Source organism: Taudactylus pleione, unplaced genomic scaffold (genome assembly GCF_031769625.1).
Source record: "Taudactylus pleione unplaced genomic scaffold, aTauple2 ptg001032l, whole genome shotgun sequence".
NCBI classification, from domain to species: domain Eukaryota; kingdom Metazoa; phylum Chordata; class Amphibia; order Anura; family Myobatrachidae; genus Taudactylus; species Taudactylus pleione.
This window is the reverse complement of record NW_028285433.1, coordinates 8,537,127-8,558,641: the sequence shown is the minus strand read 5'-3', so window position 1 is coordinate 8,558,641 and position 21,515 is coordinate 8,537,127. Positions and strand designations below refer to the sequence as shown.

Below are 21,515 nucleotides of genomic sequence, written 5' to 3'. Positions count from 1 at the left end.
GTTCTGTGCGTGCGTGATTGCAGATGCTGGCTAGTACACATGCAGGAAATGGCCCTGTCATGCCTGCATTTTGTCTGGAACTCCCTGTAACCACCCACATAACAGTCTCTACCTGTCAATCAATTGCGAGTGAATCCTCACCACATGAGCGGTCGCAATTCATTCGCAGCGTGTGTACAATGTGGCTGGCAAGTGTGCGCAGACCACTGATAATCGCTCAACTGTGTGAACATCGGAATAGCGTACAGCTCTGAATCAGGCCCATAGTTGTGGTTGTTCTTCCTCCATCAAACTTTGTTTTACAAAACTGAGGTCTGATTAAGGTGGGACGGGTTATAAGGGACAGAGGGGGTGGAGCTTATACATTATCCTTTAGTGCCTATACTCCTGCACCAGCCCCTCTACCCAACATAATTGCCAGTGCTACGCAGATGGACTACAAAGAAGAGATTTTATGGTAAGTACAAAAATCCAATTACCTAGAACAAGCAGTGTAATAAAAAAATGTCAGCTAGCCTTAGGAAATCTATGAAGAGAATGAATAAGACATACAATAGAAAACATTCAACATTCAATCCTTTTGCAAGGCAGTTTTATTAGCCTTGGCAACCTTAGTCTTGCAATAAACAGCTCTCAGCCATGCAGACCTCTCCTGTTTTCCTTACATGGTTACAGCGCAATTAGAACAAAATGCCTACTGTTTGTAATCCCATGGTGACTGATCTGTAGAAGACGTTCTATTTGTAATATTAACACTGTCCTAAGTGATGTAAACTGTCCTCACATTTCTCATTAACTATCTAGCATAATTTACATATTCAATTTTGAAAAAACCTGCATTTAAAAGGGTAAATTTTCATAAATTAATTTGTAACTTACACTATTTTTATTATTTGGGGGCCCATTTATTATTACTGTTTGCAGCAATAAGAAATTAAGTACTGCCGGCATGTATCATTGTTCACAGCCAGGGATAGTTTTTTATGATAAACTGTCAGCCTCTCCACCAGTCTGCACTGGTCATACCCCAGTGACGCCATGTAGGTATCCTACCCCAATGCCGCCATGTGGATATCATACCCACATGGTACTGCAAGCAGAGAGGATACATGCCATTTCACTGCAACAAATAAAAACTGCTGTCTACCCAACAAGCTCTGTCACTTTTATCATCAGCGCGTTTCCTTATCTGAACAAACAGAGAGCAAGGCGTGAAAAGCGTAGCACTTTGGAAACTGAAATTGACTGTCAGGATGCGGCCTGGGATTGGCCGCTACTCACCTCTGCGCTGGCGTCCTTGGGTTTAGGTGTCCAGATGCTGTGAGTGGAGGCGAGTGGTGACTGAGTATTCTCCCTGGGATCCGCTAAGGCTTCCGTGTGTGCGTCCTGGTTTCCGGGGTGCCAGGCATGGCCGCAGCCATGTTGGTTCATATCACCTGACAAGTCTCTCCCAATGGTAGTCCTGTGGTCACTCAGCTGATCCTCTGATCCAATGATCAGCTACCCAGGGGTATTTAAGTCTGACTCCAGGAACAGGATACTGTTGTTCAACTTCGCTGTTCCAGTGCCTGTGATTCTCACCAGTGTTACTCTGTGGGTTTCCCTTCAGAGTGTTGCTTCAGCCCACTTACAGTTCTCTAGAATGTCCTGCATTAGCTTCCATGTTATTTTCAGTCTGAGACTTACTGTAGTTCTCTCCCAGTACTCCGGTCTTTTATGTTCTATTCCTGTGTGTCTTGTAATGTGCTGCTAGTTCTGTTTCAGTTTCTCTGTGTCACTGAGATGTCAGATTACCTGCTATTACTAATTAACTCCCAGCTGCATCTCTAAGCATGCCCAGTATATGCTTGTGTCTACTCTGCTCTGTGTTTGTCTGTGAAAATCAGCACCTGCATTTCTAGTATTCCCAGTACTCTCTAGCAAGCCTGTGATTAGGATCTCTAACATTGTTCCAATATTCAGCATTCAGTTCACCTCCAGTGTTATAGCAGTTACTTAATTCTATATAGTTTTACGGTCTTCTGCCACTCCCAGGTACCTAACAGAGGGCCGCGACCTGCTCACTGGGTGCAGCGAAAAGCAAATCCCAATTTCAGGGGTCACTGGAGAAAACCACCAAGTGAGTTAGACTGCGCACCTCTGGGCAGGTCTAGCCAAACTTGGTTTCGGCCGCAACTAGGAGACCTAGTTCAGTCACTTCCCTAGTCACCCAAACCCCCTGGCTCACCGTCCTCCACAGAGGTATACTTGCACTGGATCGTGATAGATTGAACAGACTAATATGCAAGCCGCCAGGTTCCAGGGTGAAGAGAGTTTTCAAGATCTACTCCTTCGTGTGACTGCACAAGAGACAGTTCTGCAACTCGTGAGTCAGCAGCTGCAAGAACTTTCTAGTCAATTGATGGTTATTCATTCGGTTCTCGCTGCTTTGTCCCCAGACACACCACAAGTTCCACCAGTGAATTCTCCTGTGTCCTCTTCTCCACAGTTTTGTTCTGAAGTTCCAATTACCCCTACTGATTAAATTTTTTCTGTGTATACTAGTGAACCTCTCAAGTGTCCCCTGGTTCCCCAATTATCTGATATTCGTGACCTTGAACCTTTCAAGAGTTTCTACTGGCTTCTAGAACAACTACAAAATCTTCGTCCCAGAAGTTTTCAAGTTATTACCAAGCTTTCTAGCGCTACCCCTGACTTGACTAACATCTCTTTCTCTTCCAAGCAAAATAAAGTAAGGCATCAAAGTTTCCTGCGCCTTAAACTTACTGAGATTGAACGTCAGCAACGCCGGGAATTACATCTGTGTTAATATTGCGATTATGACGATCACTTTCTTAAGGACTGTACTCTGCGCCCACTGATAAGTGGTGGCAAGTGTGTGACTCCCAACGTCTGCGCTTTCAGTTCTTCCCATCATCAGTGATTTCCGTTTCTTCAGTTACTGATAAGGAGGTGATGTCCACTAAGCAAAAGAAAGTTCAAGTTTTCGATTGGGGCCCTGCTACAAGATACTTCAACCCTCGTCTAAAAAATTTTGGGAGGATATTTCAATCTCCTGAAGTCAGTGACACTACTCATACCGTTTCTACTGGTCCCAGCCCGGATTCTGCCTGTTCCGGTCTCAGCCTGGATTCTGCCTGTTCCAGTCCCAGCCCGGATTCTGTCTGTTCTGGTCCCAGCCCGGATTCTGTCTGTTCCGGTCCGGGCCTGGATTCTGCCTGTTCCAGTCCCAGCCCGGATTCTGCCTGTTCCGGTCCCAGCCCAGATTCTGCCTGTTCCGGTCCCAGCCCGGATTCTGCCTGTTCCGGTCCCAGCCTGGATTCTGCCTGTTCCGGTCCCAGCCCGGATTCTGCCTGTTCCGGTCCCAGCCCGGATTCTGCCTGTTCTGGTCCCAGCCTGGATTCTGCCTGTTCCGGTCCCAGCCCAGATTCTGCCTGTTGTGGTCCTAGCCTGGATTCTGTTTGTTCCGGTCCTTGCCCGGATTCTGTTTTTCCCAGTATGGGACTCCAGTCAGTAGCCCCAGGAGGGGTCTCGACTTCCTTACTCCAAGTGGAGGCTCCTAGTTTCATACCCCAAGAAGGGGGTTCAAGTTTCGTTCCCCAGAAGGGGATTGCTAGTTGCGCACCCCTGGAAGAGGTCTCAAGTCTAGCACCCTAGGAGGGGGTCTCATGTTTCATTCCCCAGAAGGGGATTTCTAGTTTTGCACCCCAGGAAGGGGTCTCAAGTCTTGCACCCCAGGAAGGGGTCTCAAGTTCCGTACCCCAGGTGGGGATCTCGAGTCTCGCACCCCAGTAGGGGGTCTCGAGTCTTGCACCCCAGGAGGAGGTCTCAAGTTTTGTTCCTCAGGAGGGGGTCTCAAGTCTTGCACCCCAGGAGGGGGTCTCAAGCTCCACATCCCAGGAGGAGGTCTCAGGTTTTGTACCCCATGAGGGGGTTTACATTTCTGTTCCCCAGGAGCAGATTTCAAGTTCCACACTCCTGGTGGAGGGTTGCAGTGTCATGTCGGAGAAAGAAAATCAATCAAGTTTGGTTGAATCATCCAATCATTGCATTAAAGAATCTCTTAAGTGGTTTCTTCTGAGTTCCTGAAAAGAATGCTGTAAGTCAGGACCCATCGGATGCTTTAGTGTCCATGACCTTCGATGAAGACATGTCCCAGTACACCGTATTGCTTAAGCATTATGACACCCTAATTAGAGCCAATCCATCTTGTGGTATTACCCCCACCAACCTTGTCATGTTTCTTTTTATGCATTTTAGAGGTAAAGCCTTGGAGTGGGCTAACCCACTCATTGAGTCCAAGGATCCAATTCTACAAGATGTAATAGCCTTCAGTACAGTTCTGCTTAAAGAATTTGCTCCTATGTATCCGTCTGCAGATACCTTTTCTGATAAAAATTCTAGATTGATTTCAGTACCTTCAGACATTAAACTCGGATACACCGCTTTACTCCCTTTACAAGATTATACAGTACCGGATCAATCAGTCCGGAAGAAGAAGACTCAAAGAACTATACCCCAGGAGGAGTCTCCCACTATGATATTCCAGGAGAAGTCTTCAGGTGTTTTACCTCAACATAGGGTTTACAGTGTTAAGTCTGAGAAGGTAGCTTCAAGTGACTTGTCCCTTCCAGTCCGATTTGACTACTACACCTGAGTTACCTACACTGCAGAAAGGAAAAGGTTCCAAGGAATTTTCATGTTCTCAACCAGATCTTTCACCTTCTTTTATAGATAAGACCAGTTCTTCAACTACCATTCTTAACACTAAGCAAAGTCTTCTGGGAATAGAGAAATGCTTGAAGAGATTAACCTTTGTGATCGCGGGATTCTTGGAGTCCATGGAAAATGATGAAGCCAAGTTGTTAATTAAGAGTTATGGAGGCAAAGTTTCTGGGAGAATTTGCAGTAAAATGGATTATCTTATTATGGGCCGTTACCGTGATAGTAGATCCAAGCGAGTGAAAGCAAAGAGTTTTGGGGTCAAGGTTATTAATGAGGATGGCTTGTTTGAATTGAATGATATTTTGTTCACCATCTAATTCTTTTATGAGCAAATCACCTCAGGAAGCAATATTCCAGCACCTTCTAGAGTCCTCAAAGTTTTGAGTTCTTGAAGATAATGTATCTGACAGGCTCAGTCAAGATTTAGGAAGTTGTTTTAAATTTTGTTCTGGTGTTTCAAGTTTCAAGCTTTTTGGAAAGCTTTTCTTGTATTTCTGGAAGGAAATTTTTGTGCTCATTTTTGGTGTCCAGAGTCCACCCTAAAAGGGGGGGTACTGTCAGGGTGCGGCCTGGGATCGGCTGCTACTTACCTCTGTGCTGGCATCCTTGGGCTTAGGTGTCCAGATGCTGGGAGTGGAGGCGAGTGGTGACTGAGTATAGTCCCTGGGGTCCGCTAGGGCTTCCGTGCGAGCGTCCTTGTTTCCGGCGTGCCGGGCATGGGCGCAGCCATGTTGGTTCATATCACCTGACAAGTCTCTCCCAATGGTAGTCCTGTGGTCACTCAGCTGATCCTCTGATCCAAAGAACAGCTACCCAGGGGTATTTAAGTCTGACTCCAGGAACAGGAAACTGCTGTTCAACTTCGCTGTTCCAGTGCCTGTGATTCTCACCAGTGTTGCTCTGTGGGTTTCCCTTCAGAGTGATGCTTCAGCCCACTTACAGTTCTCTAGAATGTCCTGCATTAGCTTCCATGCTATTTTCAGTCTGAGACTTATGGTGCATACACACGATCAGATTTTTCCTTCAGATATGAACGATAACGATTTAAAAATCGTTCAGTCGTTCATATCTGAAGGAAAATCGTTCATATCTGACATGCCTGAACGATGGACGATCAACGATGCGCGTTCCCGATGGTCAGATAACGATTTCTGATATCTGATGTGTTTGCAGTCAGACTTGGACGATTCCATTCATTTTAATGCAGTCAAAAATCGTTCAATCGTTCAAATCGTTCAAATCGTTCAAAACTTTGGTCAAATCGTCCAAATCGTTCAAATCGTTTAATCGTTCAGTCGTTCATCTGACAAATCTGACAAGTCTGACAAATCTGACCGTGTGTACGCTCCAATAGGGCCTGATTCAGAGTTGGGAATAGAGTGAGATATCTCTCTCAACTGTGAACCTGAACAAACCATATTGCAATGCAAGGGGTGTAAATACATATATTTTTTTACATGTGGGGTAAATACTGGCTGCTTTTGCATGTAGCTCACAAATACTGCACAGCTTTATTATTACTCTACAATTTAGATGTCAGTTTGGAAACACTCCTCCCAAATCTAAATCTTTCCGCACATTTTAAATCTGCCCCACCTGCAGTGCAGCATGGTTTCACCAAGATGATTAGTTGAGAGAGATATCTCTCTCTATTCCCAAGTCTGAATCAGGCCCTTAGTTCTCTCCCAGTACTCCTGTATTTTATGTTCTATTCCTGTGTGTCTTGTAATGTGCTGCTAGTTCTGTTTCAGTTTCTCTGTGTCACTGAGATGTCAGATTACCTGCTATTACTAATTAGCTCCCAGCTGCATCTCTAAGCATGCCCAGTATATGCTTGTGTCCACTCTGCTCTGTGTTTGTCTGTGCAAATCAGCACCTGCATTTCTAGTATTCCCAGTACTCTCTAGCAAGCCTGTGATTAGGATCTCTAACAGTGTTCCAATATTCAGCATTCAGTTCACCTCCAGTGTTCTAGCAGTTACTTAATTTTATATAGTTTCCGGTCTTCTGCCATTCCCAGGTACCTGTCCAGAGGGCCGCGACCTGCTCACTTGGTGCGGCGAAAACCAAATCCCAATTGGAGGCATCAGTGGAGAAAACCACCAAGTGAGTTGGACCTCTGGGCAGGTCTAGCCAAACTTGGGTTCGGCTGCAACTAGGAGACGTGGCCCTGATTCAGAGCTGGACAATCTGACCAGAGCGCTCGATCTGAATCAGGGCCGTCCTATTTAAATTTGGAGCGGCATTTTGGATGCTCGCATAGCTGTGGGCTACCACCCACAGCTTATGCGAGCGTCCATGATGATGGTCGCAATGGTCAAGACCATCGCGACCATCGGAATTGCGATGAGACCCTGCGGTAGGGTCTCGCTGCCGCAAGCCCTGGAGTGATTTTGGCTCTATCAGAGCCAAAATCACTCCCACTGGCATCACTAGTGATGTCAGTGAGGCCGGCCCCAGACGGTAGGCGTTCTCATGGGAACGCCTCCGTCTGGCAGCCACGCCCCTGGCACGCCCACCAAAGGGGGCGTGCTGTCAATCACCATCGACAGCACGCCCCCTTTGGTGCGAGACCTGGAGCGACAGCTTGGCTGTCGCTATCCGGGTCTCGCCCATGCGCACGACGGAGCTCCCTCCGTCGTGCGCATGCGCATTTGGGTACCATCGACCCGCTTGCGAGCGTCCTGCGCTCGCGAGCGGGTATAAATGAGACCCCTAGTTCAGTCGCTTCCCTAGTCACCTGAACCCCCCCGGCTCACCGTCCTCCACAGAGGTACACTTGCACCGGATCGTGACACTCTCACTTTTACCACTATAGAACTATTGGTCCGAACATAGTCAGACAGATATCAGGAACATTATATTTCAATATAGATTCATCTAGCCAGCCTCCACCCAAGAGTTAATTCCTTTTTTACATAACGCTATATGTACCTTTTTCCACTCCATAGCTAAATAGCATTCATGATAAACCATGACTTACCTTCCACTTCCAGCATTGCAGGTTTGGAAATTGCTGTGCCGAGGCTGTTCTTGGCTACACAGCGGTACTGACCTATATCTTCTCTTTGTATTTTCTGAATTCTCAGGCTCCCAGAATCTAAAATGGAGATCCGAGCATTTTCCTGCAGACATACAAAAGAGCAACAATACATTTTAAGATATCAGCATAGACAATTCCATTATCACTGATTCTAATTCACACAAATATCACATTACATTAAAAAACTTACTATCTAATGTGGGGTGCACACAGGAACAACTGATCAGCTGGCCAACCGATCTCACGATTTGGTAAGGCTATGCACAAATTATATTGTGCAATTCACACTTACCAATCGGATGCACAATATGGACCTCATTCAGAGTCTCTCGCTAGCGATGTGCGCTCGCAAGCAGCCCAATGGTTTGCGTACGCGCATGCGCAAGCTTCGTTCTGTGCGTGCGTGAACTACTCTGTGCGATCGCAGGCCGCTCGCTTGCCCAGCAAAGACAGCCCAGTGAAATGAGTGATAGGAGAGGCCGTTTGTGGGTGGTAACAGGGGCAGGATACTAATAACGGGGGAGTGGAGGTGCGAACACAGGCGTGCCTGAGTGTTTCAACGCTGTTTTAGAGGCGTGCATAATTAACACGCAGCATCATAGTACACATCACATGCCTGTTTTTTACACTGAAGTCCTCGCAGTGCTTGCGGTAGGGTAAGGCAACCACAAGCGCTGCGATCGCTTCGATTGTCCTCGATGTACCAATGTTTTAATACACTTCCTGGAGATGACATGTGCTGGTGGGCGGCTCTGCCTGTGCGATTGGGCGTACGCTGGCCGCTCGCTAATACATGGTGGGAGTGCTTATGCCTTTTGGGAGCGAGCTTCCCGTGGCGTCACTTTGACAAATTTGCATATGCTGGGGGCGAGCGATCGCATCTAGCAATAGACTCTGAATGAGGTCCTATGTCTGGCCAGAAGAACTAGTTGTGATGTAATTTTCTCTAGTTCCCATGACCGGCATATGGGTCAGGCGAACAAAAGCAGATTTAAATGATATATCTGCACAATATATCACATCTGTCCAGGGGCGGATTAAGAGAGAAGGGGACCCATGTTCACTAACCCTCCGAGGGCCCACTCTCTCCCCGGCTGCCGTCAGCAAAACTGACAGCAGCGGTAGACTCCGGGCACTAGAGTGTGCCCGAAGTCTACTGCGTATGCGCAGATCACCGGGAAAATGGCGCGGCAGCCATTTTCCTGATGATTTCCTACTGTGTATGCGCAAATCGCCGGGAGAATGGCCGCGGGGGCCATATTCTTGCCATTTTCTGTAGCGCTACTCTGTGGGACATCAAGGAGGTAAGTACATAAAAAAAGTATGGGTGCAGGGTGTGCGGTGCAGGCCCCCCCTGGACCCAGGGGCCCTGCACCTATTATAAATACGTCCCTGCATCTGCCATGCAGCACGGCCGATGCGATATACCTGTGAAAAACATCGTTCACAGATATAGGGCCGGATTCAATTAGCCATGAAAAGCTACATTTTGGCGAAATGTTTTTGCACAAAAAAGCGTATCATGCAATCCTATTATTGAAGTTTTCGCACGTGCAAATTCTCCATAGACAAAAACTGGCAAACTGTTTTCACCATCTCAGAGCTGTTGAAAAGTGGTGCAAAATACCTATTTTTGGCTAAAAATGTGGGGATAACCTGATTCATACCCGGATGCTATAAGAAGCGTTCGCAGGCGCTTTGAGCAAAAATATGCAAAATAATAGGTATGCGCAGAATGCAACAAATCAGCCAGCTACGAGCGAACGCTTCTTAGCATCCGCCCCTGAATCAGGTCCTTGGTTCAGAACCTTTTGGACACCCCCCTAATAAACAAATTAGGTCAAAATAATTTTTAAATTATAGATGTGTCCTCAAACATCTAGCCTCTGTGCAAGTCAAACAGCCCTTCTATTTGCCCCATGTCTTGGCGTGACTCGGCAGTGCAGAGAGTCTTTTCGTGCAATCTTTTACCTTCAAATGCGCATTATTCGAACATTGATGCGAAAAGGACAAGCAGCTTCTGCTGATTATAATGATATGCAGCATGCCTATATTCTATGTGCAACTGCTGGTTTATCTGCATGTGAAACACTATGTTACAGTGTCATAGCCGCTGACACTGTAACGTAGCATTTCACATGCAGATACACCCGCAGTTGCGCACGGAATATAGACATGTCACATATCATTTTAATCAGCAGAAGCTGCTTGTGCATCCTATTTGCATCATTGTGCGAATTAGACGCATTTGAAGGTAAAAAGTCACATGAAAATACGCTTTGCGCTACAGAGTCACATGGCTCTCACTTGTTATGTGTAACACGACTTGTACTTGGAGGATAGATGTATATGGACACATCTGTAGCTTAATTTGGCCGTATAATGACATGTCAATTTTGGGGTGAAAAAATTAAAAGTAGTGGAAAATGGGTGTAAAGTAGTGGGTCAGGTATTTTGGGGGGCAGTATGGATGGGACATGTATTTTAAACATTGCAGGTGTCTGCACCTGGTGTATTTTTAACAATTTTTAAAAGTGCACTTTTTTGACTCAAAAATATACTTGCACCCATTTTAATGTACCCCTAATGTACCCCTAATGTGCCCCTAATTTAACTGCAGTATTAATTTTGTACCAAAAAATAGCTTTTTATCATTTTTCCACCCTTATGCACATATGCATATAACAGTCATTAGACACAATTTAAGAACCCCAAATACTTTTATTAGAGCCACTAATACACTTCTAAAGTAAGTACCTATTTTAAAGGATACAGACAGATTTCTCCAATTTCACCAGTACTTTTTGCTGGTTACGCCAAGAACAATTTTCATGCAAATGCGTTTTTTTGTCTTTTGTAATTGGATAGTGCGAAAAATGGGAGCGCGTATATATACAAAAGACGCAAAAATATTGCACCGAAACACGCAAATTGTGCTTTTAGCGTCTAATTGAATTCCCCCCGTATTGTGTGTACACACTGCTAGATGGTTGGGGCTATATATATCGGTCATCGGCTGTACAAACAATATACTGTATTGTCCAGTGTGTACCTAGCATTATTGTAGCCCTTAGACAGGTACAATATCTTTTTCTGAGTTTGCAAAGTGTAAATATGTAAAACGTATAAAAATATTGTATCAGTTTCCAGATTCTAATTCCCAGGCAAGCCTCATATTGCTTGTTAGGTCTATGAATTGCCAAACAAGCTATGCATGCTAATACATTCCAATAATTTATTGTTATGAGCATTAGATAGAGATGTAAGATGTATACAAAATCAAACATTATATTGTCTCTGATTTGTACCCATTTGCTTTGGATCCACGCAGCCCTTCTGTAGTTTAGCTGTAATGTTTTTAAAAAACACACCAGTTGCTATTACAAGACAGTCAAGCAGTCAGATTCAAGATGGACTGAAGTGGTGTTAGCTTAGTATTAGCTGAACCATAAAATGAAAGTGTTCCTTAGACCAAGTCAACTCTGTTAGCAGAGCCAGGCAGGGCCTCCATCAGGGGGGGCACTGTCGGGTCTAAAGTCCTGGGCCCGGAGAGAGAGGGGGACCTGATGACAAGGTGTGAATTTGAGCCTGGTGTTTTGATTTCAAATATGGCGCCGGCCGCAAGCGGAACGGCAGCCAATCAGGAGTGGCCTCACAACCCCTCTCACCGCTTAGTCACATCACACACATCCTGCTTCACCGTGGGCAAGCATGATCATCTGCTCTGAGAGGGAGACGGCCCAGAAGAAGATGAACGAGCTGCACCAGGCTATTCTGTTCCACATGCTGCACAAGGATGACAAGTACTGGGCGGCTACAGGTAAGATTCATGGGGCCACAGGGGCCCTAACTCCTTCCACGGTGCTTGTCACTACTACTCCCACCACCATCATCCTGCTGTGATGTAACGTAAGCTGCAGTGTGTAGTTCACACATTGTTGGTAACTCAGCTTGGCCTGATGTCCATAACCTGATACCCTCATACAGTGCTGGGCCTCCTCTCTTTGTGTATATATCTAGCAGTGACATGCTGCAGTGCTGGGGCTGGTCACCACCTCTATTCTCTATCACCATGTGTAAATGGTTCCTACAAAGAAGCTCAAATAGCTCTGTATATTCTGTATGTGATCTCTTAGTATCAGAACCACCCCACCCCCTCCCAATAAGGGGTTTCTTTAATCTGGTAAATTTTCTTAATGCTGCCTATAAGAACTTTACTTTGTTAAGACATAAGTAAAACCTGAGCCCCTTTCTGTGTTGATCATGAGTTCTGTTGTGTTGTTCAGTCTATACGATACATATGCACTCATTACCAATTGCGCGCACCCCAGGTTCAGCATTCCCTGCCCTATACCGTTCCTAAAAAAACCAGCGCCTTTTTGCGAGCGCCTCTGAATCAGGCCCTCAGTGTCAGCACAGACCAACACCAGGGCTGTAGCTAGGGTAGTGCGGCCGGTGCCATCGCACAGGGCAGCACAGGGCAGGGGGTGCTGTTTGGGCCTTTAAAATTTCAGTTTATTATTCTTGCATGTAACTTCCACTTATTTCATCCCCAGCATCTCCTGGCCTCCCCTATCTCTTCCCTGGCCCTTCCCCATGAGGTAATTCCCCTTTTTTGGGTGCATTATGTCACTTTGAAAAATGAGGGGGGTGCCAATGCTCTTTCTGGCACAGGTCACCAAAAAGTCTAGTTACGGCTCTGACCAACACCCTTACTCCTCCATGTTTGGCAGTTGATGTCACAGGGGTTTATTTGCTTGCTTTAAATAGCAATCATGGGGTGTTCTGCTTTTAAAAGCATTGACTTTCTAAATAGTATGCTTAAACACACAAGGAAGTGACGTCTTAGTAAATAGACCCCCCACACTGAGGAACTTTACTGTTGTTGCTCATCGGCATACAAAAACCCTGGGTGATGAACCAAAGATTAAACATTTTGATGGGCCTTCTTTCAGTCTTCAGTACTTCACTGGCGGTACTTCATGGCCCAAGCAAGTCTCTTTGTCATGCTGCAGAACAGCTTAACATCAATAAAAACTGGAAAACTTAGAGCATACCTCCCAATATCTTGTACAATGAATTTGGGACTCCTAACGCTCCTTTGGCATGAAAGGGGGCTTAGCTTCTCGGAGGGGGGAGTGGCCTTGTAGCACTTCCTCATTTTCATCATTCTGGGGGCGGGCCCAGCACTCCTCTCCCTGGACTGTGAACAGATGCTGTGAACATCTATTCACCCGCTGCCCTACATAGCAAAGCAGCAGTGACATTGCTCCCCCCATACCTCCTTCACCCCACAGTACACTCTGGCCTGCAAGTGGGACAGACCTTGAAAAGCGGGACAGTCTCACCAACATTCTACAGTTGGTAGGTTTGTGAGGGTGTTCTAAAACTTTTGACTGGTAGTATAAATTTATTCACAGGATGAAAGAAAATGCATAGATGAATTTGTGGAAGCAGGCAGGATTTCTTGCAGTGAGGTTTTTGGTTGGTGCTGGAATAAGTGAAAGATTGAGGGCATTGAAGAAATAGGACTTCAGTATCTTCGTTATACAATGCAGGGAGTCAAGCAATCACAAAGTCGATACAAAAAGGAGATCATGACTGACGGCACCAGCACGGTGCAGCTCAGCTCTATGGCCATCGCGCATGGCCCCGCCCCCTACCTTTCTCACAATGAATGCAGCTCTGCTAAAGTGCTGTGCTGCGGGATATGCTCCTCCTCCTCCATGGTGGCCACGCGGCGTGGGTGTAATAAGCCTGTGCTGCTTACATATGAATACAAATGATCCAGCCAGTACAGGGCAGAGGGCCCCACACTACATATATCAGGGCATATCACAGTGGGCTGCAAATATCAGCCTTCCACTTCCTGAGGACCAGCTTCTTGACTGAGTCACAGCTGTTTTAACAGGAGGAAAGAATAAAAACACAGGTACCAAGGAGGACTGTGTGTATTGGGGGATAATATGGGGGCACTGTGTGTACTGGAGGGTTATATGGTGGTATTATGTGTACTGGGGGGTAATATGAGGGTGCTAATCATACTTGCTGACTATCTGGCTGCCCCTTCCGGGAGGGATCAGCCAGATCGGCATTACTGGGGGGGCGGTACCTGCAAACAGGGACAGGACCAGCCAGATGACAAGTTTTTGCGGGCGAGGTGGGGGGCGGAGCCACGCAAGCGCGTCATTTTGGCCCCACCTCCGCTATACACTGCAGATATTACAGGCAGTGTGAAGCAGGGGGCGGTGCCAAAATGACGCGAATCGCGTCACCGCCTCCCTTGGCTGCCGGTGTCTTACAAGTAATTGCAGTGGGACTGGAGGGGTCGGCGGCAGCTGGGAGACTTACCTGCCTTCCCGATTTTCGTGAGGCTCCCGACCAAATCGGGAGGGTAGGCAAGTATGGTGCTAATGTGACTAAGAGGCACTACTTGTGGCATAATATGAATTGGGGGTGATATAGTGTGGCCATGCCCTTTTCCTACGAGACCATGCCCCATTTTGGCCCATGCACTGGCGGCACGCAGTGTCCCTTTTTATGATGGGCGGGGGGGCACCAAAGCACTTACTGGCACAGGACACCAAAATGACTAGTGACGGCTCTGTTGTATATAATGATATACATTAGGACTATTTAAAACATAACTCCAGTAAAACATGATTGGAATAATTATAATCATTATACTATGTACCAAAATTTACTGGAATTACTCCAAATACTATAAACAGGATTTTTGACTGAAATAGCCTCTGAGAAACACAGTGTTGCTACCATGACTAGTACTCAGCATAATGATTTTATGGAGTAATATTTACTGTATCATGCATGACGTGTTTTTCCAAGCAGGGGCGTCTTTAGAGAGGAGGGGGCCCGTGTGCATCCCCCGTCACAGGCCCCCTCCTCTCACTCCGGCGGCTGGCGGCCAATTGAGGCGGTTGGCCGGCCACCGCAGAATCAGTAGACTCTGGGCACTAGGTTTAATGCGCCGGAAAAATTGACACGACGGCCATTATCCGGCGTTTTAAGCAGCGCTGAGAGAACCGACGTGGGACCTTGGGGAGGTACGTTTCAGATAACATAAGTGCAGGGTGTGTTTTGCGGGGCCCGTGAGTACCGCACACCTTCCACACATTATAGATACACCCCTGATTCCAAGTATTTCTGTGGTATTTGGTCAGCTTTAAGATTTGCATAGCCTCTTGTTGGAACGTTTTGTATCTTTTTATTTTTAATTACAACCTATTAATTATCCAGGTGTATTTCTAGAGAGGAGGGGGCACGTGTGCAGTCTCCAACATGGGCCGACTCCTCTTTGTCCGGCGGCCGGCAGCGCACTGATCTGTGCGCGGCCAGCAGCGGAGTTATAGACTCTGGGCACTAGAGTGTGCCCAGAGTCTATAGAGTATGCGCTGGTCACTGGGAAAATGGCAGTAGCGGCCATTTTCTCTGTACTGCGCAAACGATGGGAGAACGGCCGCAGCGGCCATTTTCCAGTCATTTTTACAGTGCCGGAGCCCCACGCCGGCTCCGGAGAGGTTAGTAATACTATGGGTGCAGGGTGTGCTGTGCGGGACTCCCCTGGACCCAGGGGCCCGTGTTCTTCACACACCCAGCACCCATTATAGATACGCCCCTGTAAAGATCTAATATCTATGCAGTTTGGCTCACAGTAGCTGTTCTCATATAAATGATGAACAATTTCCATGGCAACAATCTTTGTTTGCACTTTTCAATGAAAATGTATCCACACAGAAGAATAACATTGTCCCACTAATTACAACAGGCGTGTTTACAGAATTCAAGGCAAATTTTGCATATAAGCATGATGGAGAGGGGGAGAGAGAGAGAGAGAGAGAGAGAGAGACCTTCCTGCTGCACTGGCAGCTACTACATAGAGAAAGAATACTGGATGGCACTCCGGAATTAGTGTAAATAAAACAAACAACTCTCGTGTGGATTATCAGCGTTTCAGAGGCTCTCCCTCTATTATCAAGACATCACGTGAATTTATTTACATTAATTCCAGAGTGCCATCCAGTATTCATTCATAGATATATATTCTCTCTCTCTCTCTCTCTCTCTCTCTCTCTCTCTCTCTTTATATATATTTATTTTGGATTACAAATAAACATTGGTGTTTGAAGAGGTCTTGAGAGTGTCGCCTCTCATCCATTCACTGTATCTGGAGCAGTTATCTAGCTTCAAGCAAGGAGTGCCGGGTTTACTGGATTTGTGTGTGTATGTGTATATATACTATATATATATATATATATATATATATAATATACATATATACATACTGTATATAATTCTATTATTTATTGTTTTCAAACTTGGACCCCTATGTACTAAGCCGTAGAGGGAGATAAAGTACCAACCAATCAGCTCCAGCTCCTAGCTGTAATTTTTCAAACAGTCTGTGAGCTGACAGTTAGGAGCTGATTGGTTGGTACTTTATCTCTCGCCAATGTTTAGTGCATAGACCTCTTGATCTTTTGGGCTTCTTACCTTGACAGCATTCTCTCCTTTCATCCAGGAAACAAAGGGCTTTGGGTTTCCTAAAGTATTGCAAGGTAGGACAGCTTTTACTCCTTCTATAATCTTTAAATCCATTGGTGGACGAGTGATTTTTGGTTCTAAAAATATGTAAAAGACATACAAAAAATATTTCACTAAATTTCTTTCCAAAGTTCTCATTATCATATGTAGTTTCCAGGATTGTGTAATAACAGTCATAGCAATAACATCAGGAATGGGCAAGATGAGGTACATCAGGGGCCACCTGTGCAACCCTCTAAGTAAAAATAATGGGCTGTTTCAGAGTCATCGGCTGTCACCTTTCTGTCTGATTGTGGCAGCCTGCTTACTAAATTATGCTAATGTGGGAATATTACACCAAACTCGGTCCTGAAGGCACACTAACGGTTCAGGTTCATTAGTATCAAGAATTACACCAACCCCATGTTGGATGCAAAAGAAACAGACATCCCATCTCCATCCACACACAAAGAATGAGCCCATGAGATGGATCAGTTCTGTGCGATCACCTGATTGCCGCCCAAGTAACACCCAGAAATGCCCATTCCACGGATAGTGTGGTCCGCCAACAGATGGATTACTCTGTAAGCAGTAGTCAACTCTATCGGTCTACTTTTTGGCATGTGCAGTCGACAATTTCTTTCATTATGAATAGACACCAAATTTAGTAAATCTACAGTACCTCCAAGTTCTGTTTTATGACCTAACTAGCTTACCTTAAGTACTCATTTCATGTTATATAAGAGTAGTGTAGAGGATGAAATGCAGTGGGTATTAATAAAGAGCATAAGTTGTTCTTATTCTTAGCCGGAACATCACATTACCTGCTCCATATAACATGAATGACTTTCTCTGCACAAAACAAGGAGGTTAGACAGTGACAGCAGCTCATCTGAGATCAGAGGAGGAGATTTAATCAGTCTGATTCTGAGCCAGACACAAGTTGGAATGTGGGTGGTTCTGGCGGATTTCAGCTTACTGCACATATCCGCGAGAACCATCCACATTCCAATTTGTGTGGCACCTGAATTTGGCTTGCAGGGTGCCTATGTTGCTGGGTTAGTAAGTATCCCAACTGTTTCCAGCGTTGAGTTTGAGAAATATCTGATCAATAGCTATCAAAGAGCACAAGGTATTCTCCATAGGGTCCATTCTAATTATACTCTTCCTCAATTTAACCCATATATTACGTTGCAAAACCTAGAGTGAACCTGGCACCCATCACTGTACTATGGGTCTATAAATAATAAACAGAATCATACAAAGAGTAATTATTGAAAATAATTAAGTCAATGGCATCCAAAACATATGGGTTGGGTATGGGATGCCGGCACTCGGGTCCTGACACCGGCATCCCTCCCCGTTGCCTAACCCTAACTTCGTCCCCTAGTGCCTCAACCTAACCTCTCCCTTCCTGCACCCTAAACCTAACCCTCCCTGCTTAGTGCCTAAACATAACCTCCCCACTAGTGTCTCACCCTAACCCCTAACGCTAACCCTACCCTAACCCCGGTACTTACGTTTGGGATGCCAGCGTCTGGATTACTGTGCTGGTATTCTAATCGCCAGCATCCCATATGCCGGGATACTGACCGGATCCATTCATTTTTATGTTGTAATATTGAGTAGAACACTGAGCTAGTAAGAGGAGCTTGCAGAGGAACCATACTGCTATCATTAAGTGCACTCTGGGCCTGAATTCAGTACTGATCGCAAGTGCAACTATGTACGCAGATCGAGCGATTGTTTGCCATTGCACATGCGTATAAACCGCACTGCAATTACGTCCGCACAGAGGAATCCATCACAAAGTGAGTGACAGGTTGTCAGTGTTTGGGGCAGTGACGGGGGAGTGGTCGGAAAAACGCAGGTGTGTCTGTCTAATTGAACGCCGTTGCTTGGGCTTGTATAAATTAGCCACTGCGATTGCAGTATGAGAGCCCTCTGCATGTGAGGAGACTTGCAGTGTTTGTGGCAGGTCAGACCTGTTGTAATACTGCTTGAGTGGTCGATGTGCGGCGATGGTACCAATGTTTATGCAGAAAAGCAACAGTGGACGAACATGAGAATGCAGCAGTGGTCGTCTTTATGCTGGCTGAGCTTTGGCAAGCATTAGCATATTTTAGCAGCTGCGTTCCATTCAAACTCGCAGCTGCGATCGCAATTGCGATCTGCACTGAATCAGACCATATATTCCTAAAACTACTTATTGACATTGACATTCAGAAGTCCAATATACTGTAGGATTGTATTAGGAAAGATTGACTTATTTTAATGTGAGAGTGAAAATTATTAACATACTAATCAAAGAACATGTGCCAGATGATTGAGACTCCAACAGCTGTAGAAACTATCAAAATTGTTTGTTTTTTAAAATGTTAATTTCTAACATTGGACACAAAAAAATAGTTTTAACCAGGAGGCACTTTTGATATGTATTTTAGATCATTTTAATATATTGATATGGCTTATTGTATATTTATGTCCAAAATTTTGTATGATTAAGAAATGCAGTAGTTTGCATTATAGGATACATATGTGTTTTATTTATATCTGCTTGCACTGAGAATAACTTCTAAAAGCCATATGGTATGCAACACGGTGTATAACATCTGTGCTCCTTTTCTTTGTTTGTTATTGATCTAATTTGTCTAATTTGTGCATCTCTAGTAAATGATCAGACTATGGGATCCATCCAATTAGGTGCGAAGGAGGCAAATTGTCGTTGGAACGGCTTAGTAACGTCGTCACAACAATTCACTCCTCTTCCGGCCCAATGTCACCCATGACTCGCAGTTTTATTCGCAGCTCTATGGGTCTGGGAACGGAAATGTTTAAGTCCAGAGGTACCAAGAATTTTCTTACCATACAGCTGCACTTACTCGCATGTTCGAGGATCTCCTAACACCTAATTGGATTGAGCCCTATTTGTGCTATGTAAAAAATTAAATGCCTTTGCTCAGCTGTAAGCTTTAACATTATTCCTTTATTTTGCTTATTCGTGTTTACATTCATCTAACTCGGCTGAGTTCCTTGTTAAACCAACACATTAAACTTTAACATTCTTTTTGCTTGATTTGTAAAGCTGAATCTATTTTTGATTGTTTTGGGTTTTGAGGATTGAACAATGGCTGGCACAAGCTGGACTTATATTTTATTATCATTGACACTTACTCATTTTCACTTGCAAAGCCCCACAGCTTTCAGCAGGATCTCCCACTCCATTCTTAGCCCAGCAGCAGTACACACCATCATCACCTTCTTCTACGCTGAGAATGGTTAGGAGCTGGCCATTTTCTCGAATGCTGTAACGTGTGTCAAACAGCCTGTAGATACATTGTTCATTATACTGGTTTCAGCAAGTTTGCATGGTTACTGCATTCATGTCAATTAAGAAACTGTGTGGATTTGTCTATTGATTACATTAAATGGCAGTTTCCGGTAATTTATTAATTCCATATCATGATCTTTAAAAAGTACAATAAGAACAATAATTACAACGAAACCCAAAACGGAAATTTTCATGTTTGAATTATGGCTATAAGGACAAAAAATGTGTATACTGCAGCGCTTAGTACCATAAATCACTTAATGGGTATATACTATAGTAAGAAAATGACTAAAGGCACAGTTATGGTGTCATTTGCCATGGTGTCACAAGACCCCTATTAAAGGGAGATGAGAGTAATAACTGCATCTTTAAAATTTCCCTTTGGTGTACCAGGCTTTATTTTAATTTCATCTGTTTAGTTAGCTGCATTATTAGAAGGTTTCACTAGCACACATGTGATGCTTGATCGGCCTGTATATCATGTTGGGAGGCAGCAAAATAGAATGAGACCTCTTTACAGTTATACACATCCCTCAGCTCCTAGTGATATGGACACTTCTATTCGACTGTTTAGACAAGTAGAAGGTGAGCAAACGGAAAATGTTATGCTCAGCTGTCCTGTGCAAGCACAATTTAGATAAACTCATTGGAAACACATCTACGTGCTGACAACTGCCAAAAAATTGTTTGATGAACTTATTTAAATTCTTTTTTCCATTCTAGGAAAAGCCTCTAAAATGTACTATGGGGAAGAAGTGAAATGCACTCTTAGCTTTTATCCTAATACTATCCTAACACTCCTAGTAAACAAGGCAGTGCTACATAATTTATTATTATTATTAGCTTTGCACAGAAAATTATAGCTTTATCTATTCAGAATGTAGTACACATTACTTCTCTGATTCAAATTCAGAAAAGTCCAATGGGCCAATATATTAATAATCTCGGAAATGTTGCAATTATTAAGTATCTGTATCGTGGCAGATATTTTCATTTTTAATGAAAATATCCCGCTATGTACTAAGGGATACTTGCAGTGTCCCTGTGAGTTATATCCCCGGTATATTGTAGAGGTCTTTCACGTTCGCTCAGAGGCTGTGGGGAGAAATCGGAAGTTCTCTCTCCTGCTTGTAAGCCTCCATTGGCTTAAAGCAGTTTACATCATCCGAAGATGGTATAAACTAACGGGAACAAACTCTAAACATCTTTGCTTCCTTTTTCGGAGTTTGGTACATAGGAGTCAGATCTGTGAAATGTCTTGCATTGTGCTATTAGTACATATTAACAATTCATATAATTATGCAGAAACTGCAGTTTATACATAATTTTCTAACTACAAAGCTTGACAAATAGGCCCCTTAATGATAATACTGAGAATGTAATTTTTATTGAAAAATAGCATATAGCAGACAAAGTGAAAGGAGATAAGGTACCAGCCAATCAGCTCCTAACACTGCTTAGTAAATAGACCCCACAGCCTGTAAATTTACAGTTAGAAGTTGATTGGTTGGTACTTTATCTCTCTCCACTTTATCTCTCTCCAAGCTTTGATACATCGCCCCAGTGTGATTCACATTACCAATTCACCTGGACCGCCCACTTCGATTGGGAAGTGGGCGGCAGTCGCAGAAGACCCCTGGGAGTCCTACTTACTTTTCCGGGCATCTGGGAGAGGCACCCAAGATTCATGAGTCTCCCGGATGTTACAACAGTGTATTATATTACTTAAAAATATTTTGAAATTTGTTAATGTCATAGCAATAATGACAAATTATAATTGTATTATAATTGGCATATTGCAAAAAATTTACACTGCACCACAGTAACAGGGAGATTAAGTAACAGCACCCATTAAATCATTTGTATATACTATAA

General features: G+C 44.5%; 1 protein-coding gene across 1 annotated transcript in view; it reads right to left on the bottom strand.

Annotated features, from left to right (window-relative positions):
• The window catches only part of MUSK (muscle associated receptor tyrosine kinase), a 208,099-nt gene that overhangs the window by 140,099 nt on the left and 46,485 nt on the right, over window positions 1-21,515 (bottom strand). Inside the window, exons 3-5 of the mRNA XM_088461250.1 lie at window positions 19,484-19,635; window positions 16,280-16,407; window positions 7,709-7,850 (exon numbers count right to left, since the gene is read on the bottom strand). Coding sequence (XP_088317376.1) covers window positions 7,709-7,850; window positions 16,280-16,407; window positions 19,484-19,635 — 422 coding nt within the window. The remainder of the gene's footprint in view (window positions 1-7,708; window positions 7,851-16,279; window positions 16,408-19,483; window positions 19,636-21,515) is intronic.